Here is a 26,003-nt window from a genome sequence, read left to right as displayed (position 1 = left end):
ACCCCCGCGACCCTTGTGAGGAAAAGCGGTCAAGAAAATGGATGGATGGATGGATTATGAATTCAACAAATATTACAGGACTCTTGGTTATGTAAATGCTTTGTGGGCCGGTTTAAAGAACAGAGCATGTGTCTTCATGCAGATGTTTTCAAAAACACCATCAAATGTACTGTAGTGAGATTAATTGCAAGTCAAGAAAACAGCAAGAGTTTGGGAGATTGTAAATGTTATTAGCAACACTGAATATCCGCTGACTTTGTTGCAACACCCTAGCTCTGCCCAGTCATCGTGGTAACGGGATCAACGAACAATCTGTCTTTACTCATTTGTCACTTGTTTGTGAATTTCTTTGGATATAAAATTTTGTTGCAGCTTTATGTAATCTTATGATTTTGTCAGACAGGTTCCATTTTTGTGATTTCTTGATTGAATAAGTCTGGCGGTAAGAAGGCTGGGGTGTGGTCAATGTAAATAAACTCCACTTTCCCTAAAATGTGAACAACCATACAGTAGTTAATTGATGATTTAACTGTGAGAGGGATCAATACTTTTCAACACAGAGCCAGGTAGCTTTATTTTTTTTCCCTCCCTTGACAAATGAAATCACCATTTAAAATGCATCTAATGTTCACTTGGGTTATCTTTGTCTGATATTTTTATTTGTTTGATCACCTTAACATTAGAGTAGGGGAAGTATGCAAAAATATTTTGAGAAAGGGGAAAGCACCTCTCAAGGAACTGCATTAGTACTGATTAGAGATAGACTGATACGGTTATTTCAGGGCAGATACCGATACCGATTATTAATAGTCAAGGCGATAACTGATATTTAGAGCTGATATTAATTTTCACTAAAAAGGAAAATATTGGCATAAAAAAAAAAATATATATATATACAACCTCCAGCTCTTAAATTTGTAAAATTTTTAAGCATGTGTTTATTGAGCAACTTTTAGGATTCGTAAAAATATTGGCGTTAAAAAAAAATAAAAAATCTTAGTCAATAGACATCTATATTTTAAAAATCTAACAAAAATTTCAGGGATCTCCCAAGGGCAGTAGCATGCCTTTGAAAGTTAAATAAAAACTTAAACAAGTAAATAGCTCGCTATTGTTTTGTACAGTAAATAAAGTTTTCCAAAATTTCAAAATGTTTTTCAGTATTAAAATTTGACTCATCTTAGTTATAATTTCAAACAAAAACAGAAGGTGCAGAGTTCCCAGGGTCAGCAGCATCTCCTATAACGTTAACTGAAAATTGAAATAAATAGTTTCCTGAAGTTGACACATTTTTAAATTGATATATTATCGGCCGTATGATTCTTCAAAAAAGGCCGATGTCGATATTCGTCAAAATGCTAAATATCGGCACCGATAATTGGCCCGGCCGATTATCTGTCTATCCCTAGTACCGATACAGAAATGAGGGTGAATGATGACTTTCGCAACACGTTATCTCCTTTCCATCTGCTACAAGCAGAAATAGCATACATTAAGTCAGCGTTAATTGGCATAATCAAAGCTCATTTTGATCCAATTTGCATTCATCTGGTAATATGATTCCCCAACAAAGGAAAACAGACTGAGATGAATATTTGCTCAAAGTGAATCAAGCTTCCGACTGCATTCATATTCATTAATCATGACTGAGTAATTGGATAAGGTGTTAAACTATTATGATGTATCATACATTATAGCTCTTGGCTCCGTTAGAGTGACTTTGGGCGAGAGACACGGGGTACACCCCGGACTGGTTGCAAGCCAGTGAACATGAACAAGCACGAGCACTCACATTTACACACATGGACAATTTCAAATCTTCAATTAAACTGGATTGTAGTATCTGCTGTCTCACACAGACAACTTTTCTTCCCTGAATAATTACCACAAAACAAAAACATATCTTTAAAATGAATTTTGAATTAAACAACCCCAAATAATAATAATTAAAAAAATTGATAAATATTCAGTATACTTTCCCATGATGAACAGGTGGGACATTGTGGAAATTACTCCGCAAATACTTGGAAAAATCAAAATCAGAAAAACATTGAGATAAAAAATAATCTGCGAATATGCAGGGGACGACTGTAGTTATAGTTGTAATCAGTCAAAGGCACTATATGGTAGACATGTCTTATTTGCGTTTACACTGGATCTTATACTGCCCAATACTGTAACATAAGTTGGCCTAATAATAATGTTTGGGAATTTGGAATGCAGGACAAACATAATACCTCAATAATATTTAAAAATGTTGAGTGAGTTGATTCTTGTGTAAAAATGGGGAAAAAAAGACCAAATTGACTTCTTGCACTTTGTGCCACCCATGAATGGTCATTTTTATGCAAGAGTCCTATACACTGGAAAGAAAAAGAAAAAAGGAAGTGAGTGATCCCATGTGAACCCCCAGGATCACTGATGAAAAATTTTGGCCCCCTCCAGCATATTAAGTAGCCCATTCCTGAAGTAGATAAATAAACTAGGGGTGTCAGGTGATTACAATTTTTAATCATAATTAATCGCATGACTTCAATAGTTAACTTGCGATTAATCTCAAATTTTGTATCTGTTCTAAATGTACAATAAAATGTGCAATAATTTTTTTCTAAGTTTCATACTCTTGTAAACATAAAAGTGGAACAAGTTCAATTAATAGAAATATGGCTGCATCTTTTAGTGATACAGTAATTTCAAAATTAATCAAATTAAAAGCATGTGCTGTATTGTAAACGAGTGTGATATTGATTTGTGTTGAGTTCATTTTTCTGCCACTAGTTGGCATAATTGCATTTGTAAGACATTGGTGAATTTTTCTTTTCATATTAAGACCTATTTAACCTTTAACATGAAGTAACTTTAAAATCGTAAAATACAACTTCACCCCAGTCTCCACAAATATATGCATTATTATTCAATTTATTATTGCTAAATATTGACCTGGATGTGTCTGCTGCGTTGCGACTTGAATTCATCTTGTACAGGCTTTCCAAGTAAGGGGCGACCATTGATTGTGTGTTTAAAAAATTAGTAGCGTTAGAGGAACTTTAAATTAACTCAAAATGAATGCACTAATTTTGACACCCCTAGAATAAACCAAACATATTTCATATGAATACCTAGTTCATTATATAAGACCAAAACATTTATGTACCATTATAATGAATTTGATCTTTTTTTATTGTCATAAAAATTATTTGTGTCTGTTAAAAAAAAATGCATGGAAAGATGACCTTTAAAAAAAAAAAAATAAAATAAAATATATATATATATATTAAATCACAATTGAAATGTTGAATGGGAGGTGGGGACACACAATTTGATTATTTTTCAAAATCGTACAGCTCTTCACAGGGGACATAATGTATAAAAAAACAAGTATTCACACTCCCATTCACACCAGTGGACAGGTTTACATTTTCAATAAAAGTTTTGGATGCAAACTTCACACACACAGATGTTCCAAAGGAGATTCAAATACGTACACCTGCTAAGCACAACGCCACCATGCCGCCTCATCCAGTACAAATCCATTTGAAAACATGCATCCTCTCCAATTTCTCCTGTTTCCTGCCATGCCTCGTTGTTGTCTCCGGAGCTATTTGAGGGTTCCAGATGGACGAGAGTCTGTCAAACACATTTCCACATAAGGAATTGGAGCGACTCGTGGCGAAAACTAACGAGCCGTTTTTGACAAACATAGTGAAAAAAAAGCTGTAGAATTTCTTTTTGAAAACAAGTAAAACTTGAAAATAGCTTCTCTGTATAACAATGGTGAAAGAGAAACATAATGGAAAATGGACTTTAATTTTTTAATTTTTTTTTTAGTATACAAATATTTACGTTTTTGGAGTGCCAGTGCAAGTAAACCTTTCGTAATCTACCTATTTCTGAAAATGTGTCGGTGAGCTGGTCCTTGTGAATTTTGCTGAATTGTGACATCACAGTGGGCCTAATTGACCTTGTAACAGTCTTCACACAGTTTCTCGCCCATAACATGATGAACTGCTGTAAGGTGTTTGGCAGAGCTGGGCAATCATCATCATCATCATTTTCATCATGTCGATGGCGACCTTTCAGCGAGCGCACATTGCACGAATTTTCCGTCAGCCTCGGAAAAAATACATGAACTCACTTTATATATATATATATATATATATATATATATATATATATATATATATATATATATATATATATAAAACATTTTGTGAAAAATTATTATTGAAAGGGCTTATTAATCAACCCCCCAAAAAAAGGTTTTCCAATACATTTATAATGGACGTAAATTGTACACTGATTTTTGCTATTTGTGGGGAAATTTTCCCTAGCTCCACCCCCGGTCGTTATGGTAATGATATCTGTACTCAATTAGCCTAAAAGTATGTAGTGAGGTCAATTACATGAGAAAGGGCCACCCTTTCAAATGGGCCAATTTCAGCTGTAAAAATTGAGTGTTTTACTATTTTATCAAAAGGCATGATGCGGACATGTTGTTAAGACACATTTGAAATGAGACATACACATTTTTAAATGAGGGTGAAAACATTAAATCAGTTCCCAGTCTGGGTTTGATATACAAACTGGAGGACTGTACCTGTATTGCCATGTAATTTTCAGGGGATGTTGGTCTGCTGTTTTGAATTTTTCCTTGCCCAGTTGAGGGTGTCACTAACGTTTGTCAACTGTTGGCTTGTGAAGCTCTTAACTATTTAAACGTATCAAGTAGCCGACATTTGGCACTTTGGCAGACAGGCTTTGTCTTTCTGTGTGACAGAGGAAAAAAATGACATTTAGTGTTATGATTTGTGTATATCATGCTTAGGTTCGTTGTTTTGGTTTTGCGTCCTGTCTTGCTTGTTTGGTTTTGTGTGCACCTGTGCTCGTCATCCTGTTCCCTTGTGTCATCCAATCATCTCCCCCCAGCCACTTGTGTCTTGTCCAGGTGTGTCTTGTTGTCTCGTCAGTTGGCCAGTATTTAGTTTCCTGGTTTTGTTCATTCTTTGTCGGATCATTGTCGCTGTCACCACACTGTTACTTTGATTTTTGGTCTTTTCAGAACTTTCTTGGTTTTGTTTATTTAGAGTTTTACCCAGTATACCCTGTTAGTGTTTTTGTTAAATAAATTGTGTTCAGTATTACGCGCGTCCCTGCCGTGGTTCTCCTGCCTCCCTGCATTTGGGTCCTCCACCCTAACGTGACATTTAGAGGGAAAATGCATGCACTTTAACATTTGAGTCACTATTCAATAGTTTACAAACATGTTTTTAAAGTAGCTTCATTTCTTTCTAGGTACTTTATGAGGGGAAATGTTACTATGGTAGTCTGAAAATGCTAAATCCAGCAACCAAAAGTGGTTGGTTTGCTTAACTTTATTTTTAGTGCACTTTAGAAAACATCTGTAACAAAGTGCTGTACATAAGATCAAACTTAACGAGTAAAAATAAATATTATTTTCTCATTAACTCATTCACTGCCATTGACGGCTATAGACGTCAAAAATCCATTTGAACAATTTCTATAAGTTTTACATTTTTTTCCACTTTTGTTAACAAGAGTATGAAAACCTAGATTTTTTTCATTGTACATTTAGAACAGATATCAAATTTGTGATTAATCATGCGTTAACTAGTGAAGTCATTCGATTAATTACAACTAAAACTTTTAATTGCCTGACGACCCTAATTTTTTTATAATCTTTTTTTTTTTTTTAAATGAAGGACTACCGAAATCAGTCACAGTTGATATGCTGAAATCAGAGGATTTGGACAGTTTTACATAAAAAAAATGGCTCCAAATGATTACTTGATTATTTATATATATATATATATATATATATATATATATATATATATATATATATAAAAGATTATAAAAAAAATTTGGGGTGTCAGGCGATTAAAATGACTTCACTAGTTAACTCACAATTAATCGCATTAATCTAAATGTATAATAAAAAAAAAATCTAGGTTTTCATACTCTTGTTAAAAGTGAAAAAAAAATGTTAAACTAATAGAAATAGTTAAAATGGATTTTTGACGTCTATAGCCGTCAATGGCAGTGAATGAGTTAAAATATACAAGCACTCCCTTTATGTTGACATTTGACATACAGGAGGTGAAGACTTTTATTCCTTCTTGTTGCACAGTCCACATGTGTGAAATTCAGGAACATAAGTGAAGTCTCCACTTTGACCAACATGAGTCAATTATGAACTGTGTCAGTGATGCAAAGTTAAGTATTTATATCACAGAAACATAAATATCAATGTCCAGGAAAAGACAACCATCCACAGTTGAAAAAAAGATGACGAAATGACTCAAATTGAATCACTCGTCATCGTCAAGTCAAGTCAAATCAAGTGTACAGGGGAGGCCGACACAGGTCTTGTGTCTTGCCAATAATGTACATGTCTCATTAAACAAAATTAATAAACCACATTAGTATTTACTTTTAAGTGGAGCACATAAGAGGGAGTACATTATGTAACTCCGTTATTTGTTTTTAAGGCTCTAACTGGTCTCGCCATTTAAAAAAACCAAATGCATCTTAAAACCCATCTTTATTCTCAAGCTAGCAAAAGGGTTCTAGGGCTCACATATTACAACATATGGCTTTGATGACGTTTTGTGCAAAGCCAGGATTGGCTGGTAAGAAAGGCAGGCAGACGACAGGATGCTCAACTCTTACTCACGAGGAGAGGACGCTTGCCAATGGAGGCTGTGAGCAAACAATTCTAAATATGGCGCCCGGAAGCTGACGTTACAGAACAGATGGAGGCACTACCTTACATCTTAACACTTTGCAGGAACCAGCCTGAGGTGCTCAGTCATAGCATGTGTCGCTTGTAAATATCTTTCCAAATTCTTTTGTTATCACCCGACCACCCATTTTCTACATCACAATCTTCATTTGGGTGCCATCTTGGATGAAATTAAGGCGGGGCAATTTCCTCCTCCCGTCCGTGAATCTTTTTCAAACTGCCCGTGTGTGGACGACACGACTAGTCAGTTCGTTCGTCCTCACCTCATGACATGTAGCAACGGTCTCTCTCTCTCATCATAATTGTAATCCCTCAAAGTAATCCCCATTTTAAATAAATGCACTTGTAACCTGATTACATGTTTTTTCCTGTAACTGTAATGGAATACAGTTACATTTATTTTGCAATCTGATTACGTAACGGTGGTACATTTATTCCGTTACTCCCCAAGCCTGACTGTGGACAACTTAGCTTTTTTTTTAAGCAATCAATTATTTAAATACTTGCAACTCAAATTTTGAATCACAGAAAAATCAATCATGTCAAACACCAAAATCAAAGGGTAGGCACGGTTTGGCCTACTCGTGGACATTTATAGCGTCATCCTCACAGGCCGGTGTGGCTTCACTCTCAATGCTGCATCAATTAAGAGCAGGCCTACTTTGAGCCAGATCTGCCTCCATCTGTGGCTCCCTCCCACACAGAGTTTGTCCCTTTTGTGGAGGCAGGTGTCATAGCCTCCACTGCACGAGCGCATGCAAATGATCTCGCACCGCACGACATATGCCGCGGATGGCGCCGGATGGACATCAGAAGGGAGAAATTTCCACGTGCCTATCGCCAAACGACTAACTGCGTCAATCGTATTCAGTGAAGTTAATAAGCCAAGTGCGCATATCGGCAGCGCGGTGCATTATGGGTAGGCCGGCTGGTAGCCCGCTACCAACTTGTCATTGAAAACTAATGGAGTCTAACGCTGATTTGGACCATTTCAACCGTTGGAAAGTTGATGTTTTTTATTGAATCTATTTTAAACATGAATAGCATGTCGTTACTGACTACCCTCTGCCGGGACACGACAGTTAAGCCTATTTAAGTGTTTATTATTTGATTGAATGTGTGCGCTTTACCTGGAGTTGGACCGAGGACACAACACCGGGACGCGATCAAGAGACACACACATATATATATATATATATTAGGTGTGTTACAAAAAATCAATTTGGCAATATATCGCGATATTACAGCATACAATTTTCGTATCGATTCATATGCAGCCAAATCAATTTTTAAAGATAAATTTTTGATGCAAATATTCAACAAAATGTCTTTCTTAGGGTTAGGTTTCACATTTTAAGCATGGAAGAACGTAATATTAATGGAACATTAAGCCTTAAGATTTTCTTTCAATGCTGTTCAAACATGAAACAGATTCCAACCTGTTTGTTAAATGCAGTGGCTCAGTTATAAGCCTGAATTTTCAGATAAATACCTTTTCATACAAATCTTACAGTATACATGTATGTATACAAGTTTACAGATTAGTATTTTCTAAATCTTAGTTAAAAATAAAAATAAATAAATCTCAATAATTGACTTATAGATTTGTATCAAGATTAATCTGTATTGAATCAAATCGCAAGGTACTAGGCAATTCACACCCCTAATTATATGTGTGTGTGTGTATGTATGTATATATATATATATATATATATATATATAATTATTATTATATTATGCTAAATGCATCACATGGTAGTAAAAAAAAGAAAGAAAAGAAAACCAAATTGCTCAAGAGGTTCACAAACTTTTGAGCACCTGGGAAACTATCAGCAGCAGGCCTTACTCATTCAATGACTAGGGAAAGAACAAGGTAACAATTTTATTTATTATTCTTTTAACAGGTAGATAAAAGTCATTCAATATCAATGTGCAAATTGTACGTACAGTATTACATAGGGAGTAAATCAAGTGTGAGCACAAAAAACATTCAATTGTAGTTTCACAGTACAGCTCCAAGTGATCTTATAATCTCTTCATAAACCCTCCGAAGTGTCTTGATAAGTTAGTGAGGGGCAATTTGACAAAAATGTCAAATAGCAGTGATGAAGAATCAATATTCAAGCAAATGTTGATTTTGCTCCAAATGTTAATAACTGAATGGGTGTTCTAGATGTCCGTAGTGACAACTGGTGTGACTCCGTGGACGAGCAACGTGGGACCCAAATCCTGACTCAGCAGGTCCACTTGATGCAGGTAGGCCGAGTAGCGGCTTGTATCGGCGGGCGGGTGCGGTAAATACAGGAAGCGCACAGCCGGCTGGGGTGCGCCATGCCTTCGGATAAGAATGTTGACAGCGCTGATGTACTCATCTGTCAGCTGTGCTGCATTGCTGGGAAATGCTTCTTGACGTCCATCGTCCACTTCCTCACCCTGCTCCTCATCTTGATCCCTTCCTCGTCTTTGCCAGTGTAGCTCCACCACCTGGTCCCAAGCCACTGTCTGCACTTGCGCCGACATCCGGAGCTCCCTGAGCATCAGTCGCAGCTTGGCCGCCTCTTCCTCCCGCAGACCTCCGCCGGCCTCCACGCATAGGAAAAGGCGCAACCTGGCCTGGCTCCAGGCCCGAGTTTCATGAAGTACGCAGGCCAGCTGAAGCAAAAACAGGGCGCATACGTCCACATAGCTGCAGCTGTCCGGTCGCAGCAAATTCAGCGGCCAAATGTCAACAAACAGGCCCGCCGTGCCTTTGTTAGTCTTTGTCTTTTTCCCCGAACCTAAAACCTCTTTCCTGTTGAACTGGCTGAAGTATCGAGCCAGGGTCACATTCTTGCCCATTTTTACAGCGTCTGTAATAATTGACACATACTCCTCTTCTTTGATGTCTTTGGGTTTATCTGTGTCACGTACATCAGGGAAAAAAGGGAACAGTGGTTCTCCTGGGTCTTTGTTTACAGGCACTGCATCCAAGCTGTTGTCTGGAGGTAACATTTTGCCTTTGAGGTAGTCTTCAGGGGGGCAGTCATCATAGAAACCCAAGACAAGAGTGTTTGGCCTCATCCCGCCTAAGAAATTTTTTTAAGAAAGTTTTAGTCCAAAAGAGGTGCGTTTCAGGTCATGAAAAGTAAAATAGTGAACCCCCCGCATAGTCACTGCTCAGGCATACGTGAATTTGCCTATCTGCAGATTTTGTTTGTGGAACCCATCTTCCATTATTCACTAAAAGGCTAACCTAAAGCCGTGTCTAATATCAAAGTATTGCTTTGGAGCCTTTTTGTAGATTTTAGATGCCAAGGAACTATGTTGAAATGAGGACAGGAGCTTCATTTAGTCAGGTGATAGCCCAGTCAATAGAAAAGTAGTTCTTTACTGCCATTTTGTGGCATCTAGATGCAATTAAATTAATTACTCATGGATGTTTGCTATTCAGAGCAGGGTTAGCTTCTTATACCCTTAAAAAAAAAAAGAAGGAAAAAAAATGAGTACTGGGACAGTACTGTACAGTTAAACACGGGTAAAATAATTTTGGGGCTTTTTTTTTTTTAACACAACCTTGCCGATTTGTGTATTTGTTTCCGCTTCCTTCATCTCCCTACAAGATGGCACCACAGCCCAGGCCAATAGGAACATAGTAACTGGTGTCAAAAAATTATGATGTATGAATTTGAGCTTTTATAGCAGGGAGGAGAATGTGAATGTTTTTGCTAGTGCAGTTTGTTTTAATATGTCATCATTAAAAGCAATGTTTGTGATATATTTACAATTTAAAGAAGTAATATAGGCAAATATGTATGAACATTTTCGGGGGCATCAATTACTCAAGTTTTTTTGTGTGTGCAATTTATGGCAGGCTAAGGCCGTTTCCCTCGTGAATAGCAGAGGATTACTCTACAACAAAAACATGTACCCACCAAAGCCTGAGATGAAAAGAAGGTTCTGAACTCCACGTCGAACAGATTCGGCCAAGGTGAGGTTAACAAAGGCTTTAATGTTCAAATGGTCCACCAAAGACAGCCAGGAGTCGTAATAGCTCTGCAAAGGATCAGACGGCCTCTCATCTACAGAAATGGACACAAAGTCAAATGATGATTGCATCCCCAGGTTCAATCCATGTGTGTAAATGTGAATATGGTGAAGAAGGCATCACTGAAATGCAGCAAGAGCGCCAATAAAAACGTTGAAAACAATACCTAGCAATCCCAGTTTGACATGACCCAGTACGTAGAGGCCACTCTTCTTGAGGTCATTAATGAAAGTCAGCAAGCCCACACAACTACGAGGGTTGGCCACCATTAGCAGCACCTGAGGCCTCCAGAACTTGACGTGGTCCTTGCGCACATCCAGCATTAAGAGGTACTTGCGGACCTGAGCAAGAACAAGTGGTGAGTAAAGGCTAGAAATGACAGTCAATCATGCATCTTGGTGTCCTGATAATGACAGGGTTGATAAAAATACCTTTTTTTTTCAAATAAAAAAAACTAACTTGAAAACAAAATAAACCAGACTTTAAAAAGTATTGTTTCCATTCATCTAAACTAAATAATACATTTTTACAAACAAACAAACCTTTTTTTTTAAATGAATGTCTGATTTTCTTTTGTAAGTAATCTCAATTTTACAATTTACAATTCTACAAACTACAATATTGTACACCAATACAAATATGTTAATTTTTGGCGAGCATTAAGAAAATATAAGGGTGTTAATTTATGTGGTACCAGTATATTATCATATGCAACTTTAAGTATTTTATTTTTTACATGTATTAAGCGTACCAGGTTAGCATTTACAACATTTTGACGCCTTTTTAAAAATAATTGTCCAAGTCATTTTTTCAGATTCTTCAGGAAACACAAAAAAGTAACCATTTGCATAATGAGATGATTTCTGCAAAAAAAATTTTTTTTGAAAAATAATAATAATTATTATATATATATATATATATATATATATATATATATATATATATATATTTTTTTTAAGAGGGCGGTGATTTATCAAATGGAACAGGTTTTGACGAATTTAAGATTTTTTTTCTTTCTTCACAGGAAAAAAAAGGTAAATGTGAAGGCTATTTTAATTTTAAATATGACTATGAGGCAATGCCTGGTTCAGGCCATGATGGTAGATAGTAGTGTAATAGTATTACATTTACATATGCATATTTAAATTTCTTAGCATTTTATAAATGACTTATTACTTTTCAAACAACTTTTCAATGGGATTGATGTGAATTGTGTGTGTGTGTGTGTGTCCAGAGTTAGACTCAAATTAAATGTGAATCAAATAAACCTGATGATTCAAAATAGAGTTTGTGTACCTGGTGGAAGATGAGAGCCTGGCTAATGTAGCCCCAGTTACTGATGGGGCCGAGATAATGAATGAGCATCAGGAGCAGCAGCATAAATGCTATGCTGGCAAAAGCATAGATGGCATTGATCAGGAACATCATAACCAGGCAGCCAAAAATGCCCAGGGTGCAGGTGTGCCACGTGAAACAACGGAAGGAGGGCCTTAATGCATACAACAAAAAAAGAGAGACATTTTCAACATCCAATGTGAAAAAAAAAGTAGAAAGACTACTCTGTATTCCAAATTATTTACACACATAGGATTTTTGTTTTCCAGTTTCAAGAGTTTTATCAATTCGCCCATTTAAAGGAAAATGTAAAAATGTACAGAAACACAACGGTAAATAATCATTCGGAAGAGTGTCGACTACATCAAGTCAGTGCTTAGTCCTGCACCTTACCTAAAGTTTGGCGCAGACGCCCACTCTAAAGCCAAACAGGCCAGGTTGACAGTGGCATAGACCAACAAGAAGAAGACGGTCACAATTCCAGCAATGGTGTTCAATTTCCCAGCAAACAGCACCAGCTAGTGGCAAACAAAGCACCTTATTCACCTGACACTTCATTCATTACTTTTGTGATGAAGGTGGACAGATGTACATGCTAAAACACATTAGAATAATGGGTCAGAAATCGTATTTGTTTACACGGCAACATTATACAATTGCAATGAATTTAGGCAAGAACACTGCTCCATTGTGAATAAGAAAAAGACAAGCATGCTACTCATGGACAAGTCACGAGTCAAACGATGTGTCAGCGATGACAGTTTCATAATTTATTCACATTATTACTTGAATCTCATCCTGATTTTAGTGTTACTTTTAATACTGTGAGTGGATACCAGTGAGCCGAAGAGCTTTAAGTTACAAGTCATCGTTTGGCTGGATTTTACTTTGCGTTTGTTATGGAGTGACACCCCGCCCCCCAATAGCTTCAAGCCATTTAATGCCTGCATTACCAGTTGAAATTTACTTTCAAAAATGTAACTTCAAACAAAGAATTACACGTTATGCGTTTCAAACAGCTTTGCATTACAGCAGTCTGTTTGGCTAAATGCACCATAGATGGTTATGTTGCTGTGCTACAGCACAAATGGTGGAGCAACATGTACACAGACAATAGAGCAATAATCACAGGCATATATTCTTTATCCTGTGTGAAGATTGTCTAATACTGCAGTTTACTGAGTCAGTTGTGAAAGTCTTTGTGTCTGTATTATAGCCCCACCTGGTGGCCAAGGTAAGGACACCAGAAGGAGCAGCACAATGTGCATTGAAGAAAAAAAAAAAAAAAGTAAAATTAATATCTTTAAAGGCTATTGAATTATGTAATTACTGTATACTTTTTTAAAAACTTTTCCTATTGAAAAATTTTTACAAAATATTGTCTTTTTTTGGAGAGTCTGGAATGGATTAATGGCATTCTCACTTATACTACTCACAAAAAGTTAGGGATATTTGGCTTTTGTGTGAAATTTCAGGACGAGCCTAAAATGCATTCAAACCTTTACAGGTGAAGTTAATGTGACTTTCTCAAAGCTTTTGAATGCACATGTCCAACTGTTAAATGTTTCAGTACTTTTTGCATATGTTGCTGTTCTCTAACGAGGAGCTTAACGGCAAAAAACGATATGGGACGTGCGTTGAACGGCAGCATATTGGCTTCATAACTGAATCGCTTTGTGCTTAAAAAGACTTGTTATCCCCTCCGGCTCGAGCTCCAACACGAAAGCAAGTGGCCCTGTACTTCCTACAAGTTATTGAGACGTTGGCATTTTTAGTTGTGGTTTACCCAGCATTGTTAACTTTTCTTCCAATTAATTGTTTGAGATGATGAAATCACCAGTGCATCCTTCCACTTAAATGTCCTACTTTCATGAAATGATATCACCATAGCGTGAACTTTCATTTTCCATAGATTTCCCCTAAAAGCCAAATATCCCTAACTTTTTCCGAGTCGTGTATTTCAATAGGGAAAGATGACTTGAGCTTGTGAGACTGTTTTGACTTACAAGGTCTGAGGAGGAGTTCAACTGTTATCTCAAGGCACAAGTGTCTTTGGTCGCTGTTAGGCAGATTCCTCCAAAACCAATATTTTTCAGGGGAAAAACAGCATAAAAAAAAAAAAACGGTTAAATACTGTATCATTAACAGCAAACCATGTGGGGACTGACCAATAAATTTGTGGGAAAAAATATGAAATCTGGATATATAATTGACATATTTTTCTAACTAAATTTCTCTATAGTGTAATTGCACAAGTCAAAAAAATCATCATGCAATTAAGAAGAAAAACAAAAACTATTATATCTATATGCTGTAAACCCACAAAGGGAAGAGTAGCATTGTTGCCAGAAACAAAACTGTTTACCTGTACAAGCAACCAAGAGACAAGCACTGAGGCCCAGGGGTTGCCACTGCGGGACGTCTTCCTCGCCAGAGCCAGGACACCACCTGTAGTCATGTTTTAAAAAGCACAGTCAAAAAGAACGGCTGTCTGTTGCCTGCTCATTTGGTTGTCAATGAGACAAACAACTGAGTCATCCCGCGGTGGTGGTTAAACAAAACACATGGTGATGGGATTTGTGTCTGCAGAGAAAGTCAACACCGCCAGCCATCTGTTGTCAAATGACGCATTCCAAATGAACACGGCACTATCAGGAAAACAACACAAATTAATAACTCGGGTCCATTTCCCACAGATGGCCAGCTATTAAAATGCTGACTGTTTTACACAGGGGTCGGCTGGGATGGAACCGTCGCATTGAGCAACGCCTCAACTATCAACGGGTCATTTGATCCTTTCACACTTCTCAAAACTGCCAGAGGATGAATCAACTCGTGTCAAAATAACATTTTGCTTCCACTTGCATGCGGTACCAAATCTTACGGAAAATCTAGGACAATGTTTCTCAAACATTTTGAGTGCAAGTGAGCCCTTCTGGGCAAGATTTTTTTCTGAGGACCAGAGGCAAATTTTAGGATCAGAGGTTTAGGCGTGCTATAAAGACTAACTGTGCTTGGTTGCTACAAAGAGCATTTTTTACAAAACAAATTGACTTTAGTTTGTCCCCGCGTTTTTACATCTTGTCTTTAATACAAATATATAAATAAAAAATACACTTCAAAATGGAGGTTTTGTTTGCTGAAAAACAATCTTGTGTCCATGAGAAGACTTTCTTTCTTTGCAGATACACACATGCAAGCACGCCACACACATGAGTTAAGATAGCCAATAGCAACACAACAGAGACATTAATATTAACACTTGTTTCCTTCATTCCACTCAAAAATGACAGTGAGGGGCATACACCTTCAGTCTGACCACCTGCAACATCTCCTAGCTTTGCTGGAAACTTCAGCTAACTACCTACCTATCAAGTAGCATGACTACAAGAACAAAAAAAAAAAAAGAAGCAGACTAGTAATGAGAATAATATGTCGGTAGAGTAATAAACCTTTCCCATATGCTGGTGGAAGTAAGGCACTTACAATTTCACTCGACTAGACAGACACACTAGGGATGAACCGCTAGAGGAGTGCTCTGCTTGTACACGTCGCAACAGCGGGATTGGGAGGGAGCGGAGGGCTTAGGTGGATCAAACAGTTTTCTAATCAAATGGGGATGTACTGTATTTTTGCTGTTTAAATATTACTTTTAAACTCTAAGGTTTATATACATACTATATAATTTCCTAGCTTGTTAAAAAGAACACAGTAAAAATATACCTATATACTCTATACTATAATAATTTTGGGGGCCAAGCACCCCCAAAATTCAAGTCCAAAAATGAATCATGTAACAAAGAAGAAAAAATAAACACAAGTCAAAAAAAAGAAGAAAAAATACAAAACACAAGTCAAATAATTAATCATGCAATAAGGAAGAAAAAATACAAACCGCTCTGGAGTATAGTATGTCACATTGTTGGGGGAAATGTATTTGATAAAAACCCAGACCAACAACAGTAACGCTCAGACTCTCATACAAACATTGTGTTCTCTAATCATGAATGCATTCAGAAATACATTCTGAGCGTACATTGCATCACTCCGACCGTCTGGAAACTCAGAGTGTTCTTCAAATGTGCTGTTTGGTCATTCAGTGTCCCAAACAATGAGTGCTGGAGCCCACTACAGTGTGACGGCGTCAGAGTGAATTTGTGAAAGCACCCCATGTTGACGGCAGTGAATACGTTCAATTTTTGGTGCTGTAAATCCTCAAGGCACACGTATGCTAAACTAGCGATGGATCACACATTCGTTGCCATGACTACTACCACTACTTCCATTTATTCTTACACTTTCATTTGGAGGTTGGAAAATACTTCTGGTGTATTACCGCCACCTGCTAGCCACTGACGGTAATGCACCAAAAGTATTTACAAACTGCCAAATAGAAAGCCAACACAATAAGGGAACGGGGATTTTGGATGCCAGTCCAGCTTAGTCACCCCGAGTACAAGTCGCACGAACAGACAAACTACCACTAGAATTAAAAAAGTTGCCTATTTAAGGAAAGAAAGTACAAATTTTACATTTTGACTTTTTCCATGTTGCAGCTGTACTGGCACCCAAAATCCCTGTTTACAAGTCACATTTTTTTTGAGAGGAAAACATGTAAAGTTGAAAAGTCAATCATAAGAAAAAAGCTGTATTTTCCCCAAAAGTCATATTATGCACAAAAAAAAGTTTAACAAGGGAAGTCATATTTTAATATGAATTCCAAAAAAAATGTTTGTTTGTTTTTTTTAACTTAATATTGTTTATGTGATATATCACAATCAAACCAGGGCTTTTGATTACCCCAAAGCTAAATTAGGGAAATGACTAACATTTTATTCTGGTCCCCATATTTATGTATACATATTTATAAACGATACGATGATTGCCCAGTATTTTGCAGACCCTCAAGTTCCAGCTCAAGGACACCCTAGTTTGAGAGCTACTGACCTAGGACCCAAACAATGGCTGTCTTACCAAACAGGTTGTCTTTAGATAGCGCATACAGGACTCTGGAGGCTCCGATGAGGTTGCTCATGGCGGCGGACATGGCCGAGGAGTAGATACCAACAGTGACCAGAGGAGGCCAAACATTGATGGTCCCAAGGAAACTGTAGTCTCTTTGCAGAATGGGACTAAAGATGGATGGATAGAATTCTCAGTGTGAAATTAAGGACAAATAATTATGTATATACACAAATATACAACAACAAAAAGGCAAAGAGGCGCACCCGCCCACCAAAACCCCACCCACCCCACCGGGACCCCGGCGGGGCTCGCCCCCCGGATACCGGGGCCCGCCCGAAGTGCCCGGAGGCCCACCGGAGCGGGGCGGGCACAACACCAATCCCGCCCACTCCCCCGGCCCCCGGAGTGCCGAGACCCGGGCCACGGATGGAACCCCCGGCCTAGGGGAGGGGGAGGAGGGCGGACAGGGGAGGAGGAGGGGACGGGGGAAGGAGACGACAGGAAGGGCAGGAGGCAGCGGCAGGGCCGCAGAGAGAGGGGGAGAGGAGGAGGAAGGGCGACGAGGGAGAAGGGACAGGGAGGCGGAGGACGGGCGGGGAGAAGTGAAGAGGGAGAGGAAGCAAGGGGGAGCAAGGGGGAGGGGAGAGGGAACCACGGGGCACCCCGGCGGCCCACAGGCCCCGACCCGCGTCGCCGGACCCAGAGCGACGGACCGCGCCGGGGCGGCGCCGCCCCGGACACCAGGGAGAGCCCCGCAACACAGCACCCCCCACGAGACCCAGGGAACGACCAAGACGCAGCCGCCACCCAGCAGCCAACAGAGGGGCAGACCCGCCCAGGCCCAGCCAGGGGGGACAGCACCTGTAGAGTTAGTCCCCTGGCATGCAGTGAATCCGAATATTAGCCCTTAGTGCCCATTGGAGGTGAATCTGCTCGATCCTGTTGGCAGCAACTGGGTTCCTGACTATAAAAACACAACCATTAGTTACAAACTGCCAAATGCAGAGACATCAATGTAAGTTATCACGATGTAGTGGCTCTCGCTAACAGGCAGAATTAAATAACCAGAATTAGGTTAAAATATTCTATATACGTAGACCATATTTCTATGAATTTTGATATTTGTTTTTTATTTGAGGCCGATATTTTTTCCATTAAAATGTGATTTATGAGGAGGTTAGACCATTGGTCGATATTCAGAGTTTGTTTATTTTTCCAGTTAACAAGAATTGTTTTTTTAGCGATAGTAAGGGCTACAAGTGTAGATTGAAATTGTTTATGTGGTAGGTCAGTTGTTGTTAGGTCACCTAGCAAACACAAGTTTGGAGATAAAGGTATCCTATAGTCCAAGATAGCGGAAAGTTTTTCTAAGACTTTAGTCCAGAAATACATAACCGGAGTGCATAACCATAAAGCATGAAAATAAGTGTCTGTAGTGTTTTGTAAACACTGGAGACAAATGTCGGAGTCGGAGAGCCCCATTTTCTTCATCATATATTGAGTAATGTATGTTCTATGGATAATTTTGTATTGGATAAATTGTAAATTTGTGTGTTTTGTCATTTTAAATGCATTTTCACAAACTTGAATCCAAAAGTCAGATTCCGGAGCTATAGACAAGTCTGTCTCCCATTTTAAGATGGGTAAAGACATTTTATCCGCATATGAAAGTAACTTATATATTTTTGAAAGTTTTTTTGTTGTTGTCGGAGAAAGCTTGGTAATATCTTTAGCTAAGCCAGGCGGTTGGAGCGTACCCTGAAGTGTTGGAATTTGTTTCTTTATCATATTTTTAACTTGCAGATAATGTAAAAAATTTCCGTTTGTTATTTTGTATTTTTGGAGCAAAGATGTATATGATATAAACATATTATCTGAGAAGAGATGGTGAAGATGTGTGATTCCTTTCTGCTCCCACACACCTAAATAAAACGTTTGGTTGTTAATTCGAAAGTCAGGGTTATGCCATAGGGGAGAAAGCCCACAGGGCTCCACTTGGGCTTTTGTAATTTCTAATGCCTTCCACCAAGCAGTCAGGGTGGCGGAAATCATTGGGTTTTTAAAACAATTATGTCGCTTAATCGATGTTGTAATAAAGAGTAAATCTATAAGTCTGAGGTTATTACAATCCTTCTGTTCTAGTTCCAGCCAACAGTTAGTATCTCTGTTGGGTTGTGCCCATAGAACGATATATTGTAGCTGGTTAGCTATATAGTAGTACATAAAATTTGGTGCCTCTAAACCACCTTTGGATTTACTTTTCTGAAGAGTAGATAGACTAATCTTTGCTTTTTTTTTTTTTCCCCCAGTAAAATTTTGTAACGGCTGAGTCCAACAACTGGAACCATTTAGCCGTAGGTTTAAATGGAATCATTGAGAAAAAATAGTTTATTTTAGGTAAAACTTTCATTTTAATGGTGGCTATTCGTCCTATTAAAGAAATAGGAAGATTATTCCAGCGTTCCAAGTCACTATGAATGTTATCCAGAAGTGGAGAAAAGTTTAAATGAATTAAATCAGTTAATTTAGGTGAGATTTTTATGCCTAAGTATTTTAAATTACCTATAGGAAATGAGTAATGTGGGTCCTGGCTTGCAGGGTTCCATGAATTTTCTGTAATAGGTAGAAGTGTTGATTTTGTCCAGTTAATAGAATAATCTGACAACTGTGAGAATTTAGTTATTAAGTTAAATACTTCCCCTAACGAAATCGCCGGGTTTTCTAAATAAAGTAAAATATCATCGGCATATAGATTAATTTTATGTTCTGTTACCCCAGAGTGAATTCCTTGAATCCTTCTTTCCTGGCGTATGGCTATTGCAAGTGGCTCGATAAATATTGCAAATAATAAAGGGGATAGTGGGCATCCCTGTCTTGTGCCTCTCTGTAAAATAAAGCTCTTAGATATAATCCCGTTAGTAGTAACTGTAGCTTTGGGAGAATCATATAATACTGATACCCAGTGGATAAATGATTTCCCAAAAATCATTGTTCTAATGTGAATGTAGAATTCTTGACTATTAGCACAAGTATAACTTTATAATCTTACTCTCTCTTCAGCAATCAGCACTGGGATTTTTTTTGTTTCTACTTCCTTTCTTGATGATTTTCTATATATGATTAATACGAGTGTACATGCTTGAATATTGCAGTTTCCTCACAAGAAGAATAAGATGTATTTTGCCCATTGTGAAACAAAAGCTCAATTGAATTGCCAAATGGGCTCCTTAGAAGTCAGCCCCCTTACAGTAGAAATGGCCTGAATTGATTTCCTATTTATAGATGAAACTGTTTACTAACCGTGATAAAATAAATAAATAAAAATAATTATATATTAAGACTACCAGGTTTAAATTTGGAATGGTCTTGCCATAACATGGCATTTCATTTAGGATGTTGCTGGGGTTTTTTTCTAACATGAAAAAAAGTGTGCAGGGTTGTTGCTTTTACATTTGCTAGTATTCAAACAAAAACTTGTTGAAATGCTTTGGATGAAAGCATTTAATTTCCCCTTTTCACCATTATCTTGATATCCAATTTTCATACAGCTTCATCTCATCATCTAGTAGCAGTCACCGTTGGCAATCAGTGTATCCACGACTTTGCATACAAATGACGCAGACAATTTCTTAGAGATACTTCTGAACTACCTTTGTGTTGATGTTTTCAAAGTGAAGGATTTATGGACGTGATTTGTTTCATGTCTCGAGTTAAAATGTCAAAGACGTCAAAAAAGGAAGAAGGACTTGTGACTCACAGTCGCCTCAACACTCTTGGCTCTCTCCTGGGGAAGAGTTGAGTTTCATCCCTTGTTATGGTTAAATCTGTTTGAAATGGACCTTAAGACACCCTTTGGCACTCTTTTCCCTTGACTACGGTCTTCAGACTCAGAATAGGACTCCTGATTTTAGCATAGATATCCTGATAGTCATATACTAACCGTTCACAAGACGATGCAGCCAGCAGACTTAACAGGTTGTATGTGACAAATGTTGTAAAAACTGCCGTCAAGGTTCCTCTGGGGATAGAATAACTTGGGTTCTTCAAGTCACCTGGTGACAAAAAAAACAGAAGTTGTTGCAATCAAACCTCTTTTTATTGGCACCAGGTCTAGGCGAGCAATCAGCAAGTTTATCATGTTAAACATTGCCAAAGACATGGCGCTCATTTATATGTTACAAAAGCAGAGGATTTAATGCCAGTACTGTATGTCGAAAGTCAGACAGGGTTTAGGCACCTTGAGCACTCAAAATTGAGTACGTAAATATACACAGCGGTAGGAAGGGTCCACGTGGTGAGTAAGTCACATTAGTCATAGTTATATATGGGTAAATACATTTTGATTTTGGAATCAAAATTCGTGTCTGTCTTTTTTTTTTTTTTTTTGTTGCTTTGTGGTTTGAGGCGTCACAAAAGCAAAACATAAGTTCTGCTTGACAAGTTTCTTTTCACAAAAAGGTCACTTTTGGTCAATAACAGGTGTTTTCAGTAAAACCAACCCATGCTCAACTGTTAATTACTACAAAATCAAAAAAGGTAAAAACTAATTTCTATTTACTTTTTCTTTGGTAGTTTAATGACACGCCTTACCAGACATGTTTGATCCAGCCATGATTCCGGTGCAACCGTTGAACATGACCGCAAATACCGTGGCAAAATTCATCATGGCTCCAGTGGTGTAGTCGACTGTGTAACTAGCTGTAAGAAAATAGGAGACACCACTCGTCCAGTTGTGTTGGTACTATAAAACAAATAACAGTCCTGGACAGGCTTTGAAGTCATTTTTGCATATCACTGCAAAGTATTACATTCAACATTATGACAACGTTGCAGGGACATACCCCAAAGGTTGCCCTCCAAGGTGTGGAGTCGGAGGCCAGTGTAGTTGGCAGTGGTGTGGCTGGAACCGTTCATAAAGGAGGAATCTGGAAGTGTGATCATCCTGGGCTCCACAGAGAAGAAGCTGCAGAAGATGGATGCTAGGACAGTTGTGACAATGAGGAAGATGACAAAAGTGGCTTTGGCGTAGATGTGGGCGCCTACCTGCAAATCACAAGCAGCTTGGCCTGAGAGGCAAGTTCAACATAGTACAGTTATGACATAATGATCAATTAAACAATCAATAAATATAATAATCATAATAACAATTGAAAGCAGGAGATGTTTTTATCCCCATTTTCATTTTTCTTAGATTTTCCAACTTCGCTTTGACCAGCCGCAATATAACCGGAGGGTTAATGAAATTAAAAAGTACATCAAGCATGAAGTCAACACAGTGGTTAACTTATTCCACAACTGCATGAAGTCGACCACCCCCATTCCCACCTTCCACCAAAAATTATTGACAATAATATGTTCTATGCAGCCCCCACTAGTCTAAATACGGTATTCTTGTTAATATTGCGTTAGTGGGATTAGAGTTAAGCATCAATATCAGAGGGCGGCCATTTTGTCACTTGCTGTTGAGTGAAAATTACATCACAGTTGCTCAGGTAACAAATAATCACAACTCAGCTTCAGAAAATGGGCGATCTGTGATTGGTCGTTACCCGTTACCAGCAACTGTGTTGTCATCTTCAGTCGACAGCAAGTGGCAAAATGGCCACCCCCTGAAATGGGTCAAAACGGCTGTATTTTGCTGCATAAGTCCTATTCCACAAAGGTAATATTAATCAGAATGTCATGTTTAGACTAGTGAGGTCACATATGGTGAAGAAATGTTTAAGGTTGACTTCCCCTTTAAGTTTGTTAAAAAGTTATCATGAAACAGTGATAAACGTTTTAATATTACAATTTTCTTTGTTTCCAATGTAAAAAATTGTTTTGCAATGCAAATTATTCCAGTCAGCCAGCATCCCACTGGATTGCAGTTAACCTTCAAGATTCTACTTAAGTGACTGAATGAAATTACATGGCATGTTGTTGTCTCTCACCAAGCAAACAATAAAACAAATTAAAAGCAGCACAGTGCTGTAAAGCAAAGACCACCAGTATCCTGAAGGCAGCACCCGATGGACGGCTCCAATAACCCTCACAGCCTCTGAAGCTGGAACGAATATTAAACGATGGGTTAGCAGAGCCAAACATTGATATGCCCCCTGAATGTGATATTATGACAAGCAACCTTCTGGGATGCCAAAGGCAGACATGATCGCTTCAACCAGACCTAAAATGTATAGCGCACTGCCACACACGTTGGCAAAGAAAAACATGATTCCAATGCTGCCACCAAACTCTGGACCCAGGGCTCGACTGATCATGTCTGAAGGCCATCATTAAAGAACTGTATGGGGGCATACTTTGGAAAATTGGTTGTTTAAAGTGGTTGTATATAAATAGCTGTGTCTCTGGCGTGCATGTCCAGCCATCAAGGGTGAAATTAAACAACCTAGTAAGTATTTTGTTAGGTGTCCATTTACGAAAATGTATGTGTGTGCAAACCACTCAAAATGTTGTCAGTGTAAAGCTAAATGGGTTAAAAAGCTATTAAAGTTTCTTGTCCAATACTTGGTAACTAGGCTCGGCGAATTTCTGCCATTTCCAAGCCACCGAAATACAGGGAGACACTATAATTTCAAAGCCTAAGGGTAAGCAGAGCGTTAGCCAACAGCGGTATCATTATCTTCTATACTCTGCACATAATAGAATGTTCAAAAAAGTTGGGGAAGAAGTTTTAGTTTGTCAATGTGTCTGCTGTTGTGCACGGGTGTAATTTGGCGGCTGAATGAAAATACTTTTCTCTTCAGACTCTGGGTGGTTTGAGTTGCCACTCACCTAGTTGCAGGGCTCGTCCCCAGTCATGACAATAAAAGATTTGTAGAACAAGGGGGTGGGGTGTGAGCAGTGTCTCAAAAGGCAATAGACAAAATTGACACCCAGTTATTGATGTAATCTGACAGAGACCTTTATGACTCTCTCTGAAAATATATGCATTATATGTCAACAAGGAGACTTAAACTCCTGAATAGAGAGCAAAGCCTGACAATCATCAGCAGCACCCACTATATGTTACAGTTACCCTCGAAATGCAGATCAACTGAAGGATACAGTAGGCACCCCCCGCATCCAAGGCTCCATTAGTTGAGATGGCGCAGACGGAAAAGACTGTCATTGTGATAATGATGTAGGCCACCAAGAACATTGCGATTGCTTGGTACAGCCCTGCTTGACCCACAACAAATCCTGCAGACAAATAAACTGTTTTGACTGTACAGTGAATAGCAGCAGAGGTAGCGGTCCAACAAGCAGTAAAGCTTCCTTGTGGGGTTGACGCTGGAGTAATCAGGGTGGTAAACCTCTCAAGGTGACGCAGAAAAAGGAGATGCTAATTACAGCAAATGCCCAAGATAAAGCTTAGTATTCCCCCAGAAACCCCCACTAATAGCAAGGGTTCATTGTAATGTTGTTAGATGGTTTATTTATCTATTTTTGTTCCACAAATTATTTCCATCCTGCCATCATTTCAGACTAATTAGTGTAAAATCATTAGCTCTACAGGGGCAATTGATTAATTTTGTTGAGACCATAAATCACATCTGTCAAGTGTAATTTATCATCTGGCTTTAATTACTCCACAGGAAACAACAGAAGGCATAATTACTTTGGACAAAACGTATTAAATACCACCACTAGGCATCAAACAAACAAAATAAAAAGACGGATGACAATTAATAAAAAAGAAAGAAAAAAAATATGTTGACTCAAATTGGTTTGACCGACCATCTGCCCCCCAAACTCCATATATGTTAAATAGTACCCGACAAGACATTGCTGATTTTTATTATTTTTTTAATCCAGTAGTTTTTTAGCCTCTTTGTTATTGTCTTGTTTTGTTTACTCACCAATACGGAGGAACACGACGACGCTAAACATAGACAGCAACGTCGGAATAACAACTCCGAAAAGGACGCCGAGTTTTCGTTCACTTTTGGTGGTGGCTGACCGACGCCGGCCTCGGGCTTCGCCATCAGGCGTCCGGTTTACGGGCTCATTCTTCGACTCCGAGCCGCCGACGCCGCCTGTGCTAGTAGTGAGTCGATAGTTGAGAAGCGGAGCCTTTTCGGACATTCCAACGGTTAATTGTCCCTCTATTGACTACAACAACATAGTGGGTAAATTTTAATTTCTCCGATATGGTGGAATTGTGCTGCTAATCTCGCAAACCAAAATTGATGACCTCGACAGCAGCAGGTGGGCAAGGTGTGCTAATGCTAATGAGGCCGGAAATGTGACGTAGCTTCCTTTTAATGGATTATTTTTATTTCTATTTTTTTGTATTAGTTTTGTGTTAAGCTTCATTATACGAACATGAGTGTTTCTAATATTTTGTTAGTAGCTAACAAGGAAAATGTCTCAGTTGCCTATATTATACAGTTTAAATACCACAAACTACAACCACTAAGAATCCATTATTAAATGCCCAGTCATTTTTAAACTGAGTGACTATCTTGTTAGTGGAAACACAACAAATTAACCGGATCAAGCAACCAGTATGATTGAGCACTAGTGGTTGCATCTTTGCCTTACAGTCTGGTGGTTCAGAGTTGAAATCTCTGGCTTCCTTGAACCCTCCAAAAATAGCATCAAACTGTCCATTTTGTATATTGTCTTCATTAGGGTCCCGCGAGAACCATTTCCAGCTGATTTAGTGAAAAAGCTGACTGCACCGTGGTCTGGTCGCCAGTCAGTCACACGGCACACATAGAGACAGGCAGTCATTCACGCCAACCATCATTGAGTGCAAGAAGCTGAACCTACACTGAAGTCAGGCGAGGGGACCACTAAACCCTCAAACGATCTAAAAACATGCATGCTACGTTAATTGAAAACACGTGTCTATCTATATGTGCTCTGCGATTGGATGGCGACCAATCCAGGGTGTATCCGGCTTCTCTCAAGAAAAGTCAGGTGAGATAG

At 38.5% G+C, this 26,003-nt stretch overlaps 1 protein-coding gene across 2 annotated transcripts; it reads right to left on the bottom strand.

Annotated features, from left to right (window-relative positions):
* Positions 1 to 3,304: 3,304 nt before the first annotated feature.
* LOC144044634 (solute carrier family 12 member 9-like) lies at positions 3,305 to 25,295 on the bottom strand. Of its 2 annotated transcripts, none has more exons than XM_077559163.1 (14): positions 24,929 to 25,295; positions 24,135 to 24,269; positions 23,212 to 23,349; positions 23,021 to 23,133; positions 21,929 to 22,130; positions 21,678 to 21,785; positions 21,028 to 21,139; positions 17,097 to 17,254; positions 14,488 to 14,570; positions 12,516 to 12,640; positions 12,084 to 12,276; positions 10,954 to 11,128; positions 10,675 to 10,821; positions 3,305 to 3,627 (listed from the first exon to the last, which is right to left on the bottom strand). In XM_077559163.1, exons 1-14 carry the CDS (start codon positions 25,152 to 25,154, stop codon positions 3,599 to 3,601), a joined length of 1,944 nt encoding a protein of 647 aa, XP_077415289.1. In that variant the 5' UTR covers positions 25,155 to 25,295; the 3' UTR covers positions 3,305 to 3,598. The 2 variants fall into 2 exon arrangements, with proteins under 2 accessions (XP_077415289.1, XP_077415288.1); XM_077559162.1 differs by lacking the exon at positions 3,305 to 3,627 and adding an exon at positions 8,631 to 9,828.
* Positions 25,296 to 26,003: the final 708 nt, after the last annotated feature.

The sequence above is a fragment of the Vanacampus margaritifer genome, chromosome 2 (genome assembly GCF_051991255.1).
Source record: "Vanacampus margaritifer isolate UIUO_Vmar chromosome 2, RoL_Vmar_1.0, whole genome shotgun sequence".
Classification (NCBI taxonomy): domain Eukaryota; kingdom Metazoa; phylum Chordata; class Actinopteri; order Syngnathiformes; family Syngnathidae; genus Vanacampus; species Vanacampus margaritifer.
Note: the sequence above shows the minus strand (reverse complement) of the source record. Positions and strands in the feature narration are given on the sequence as shown.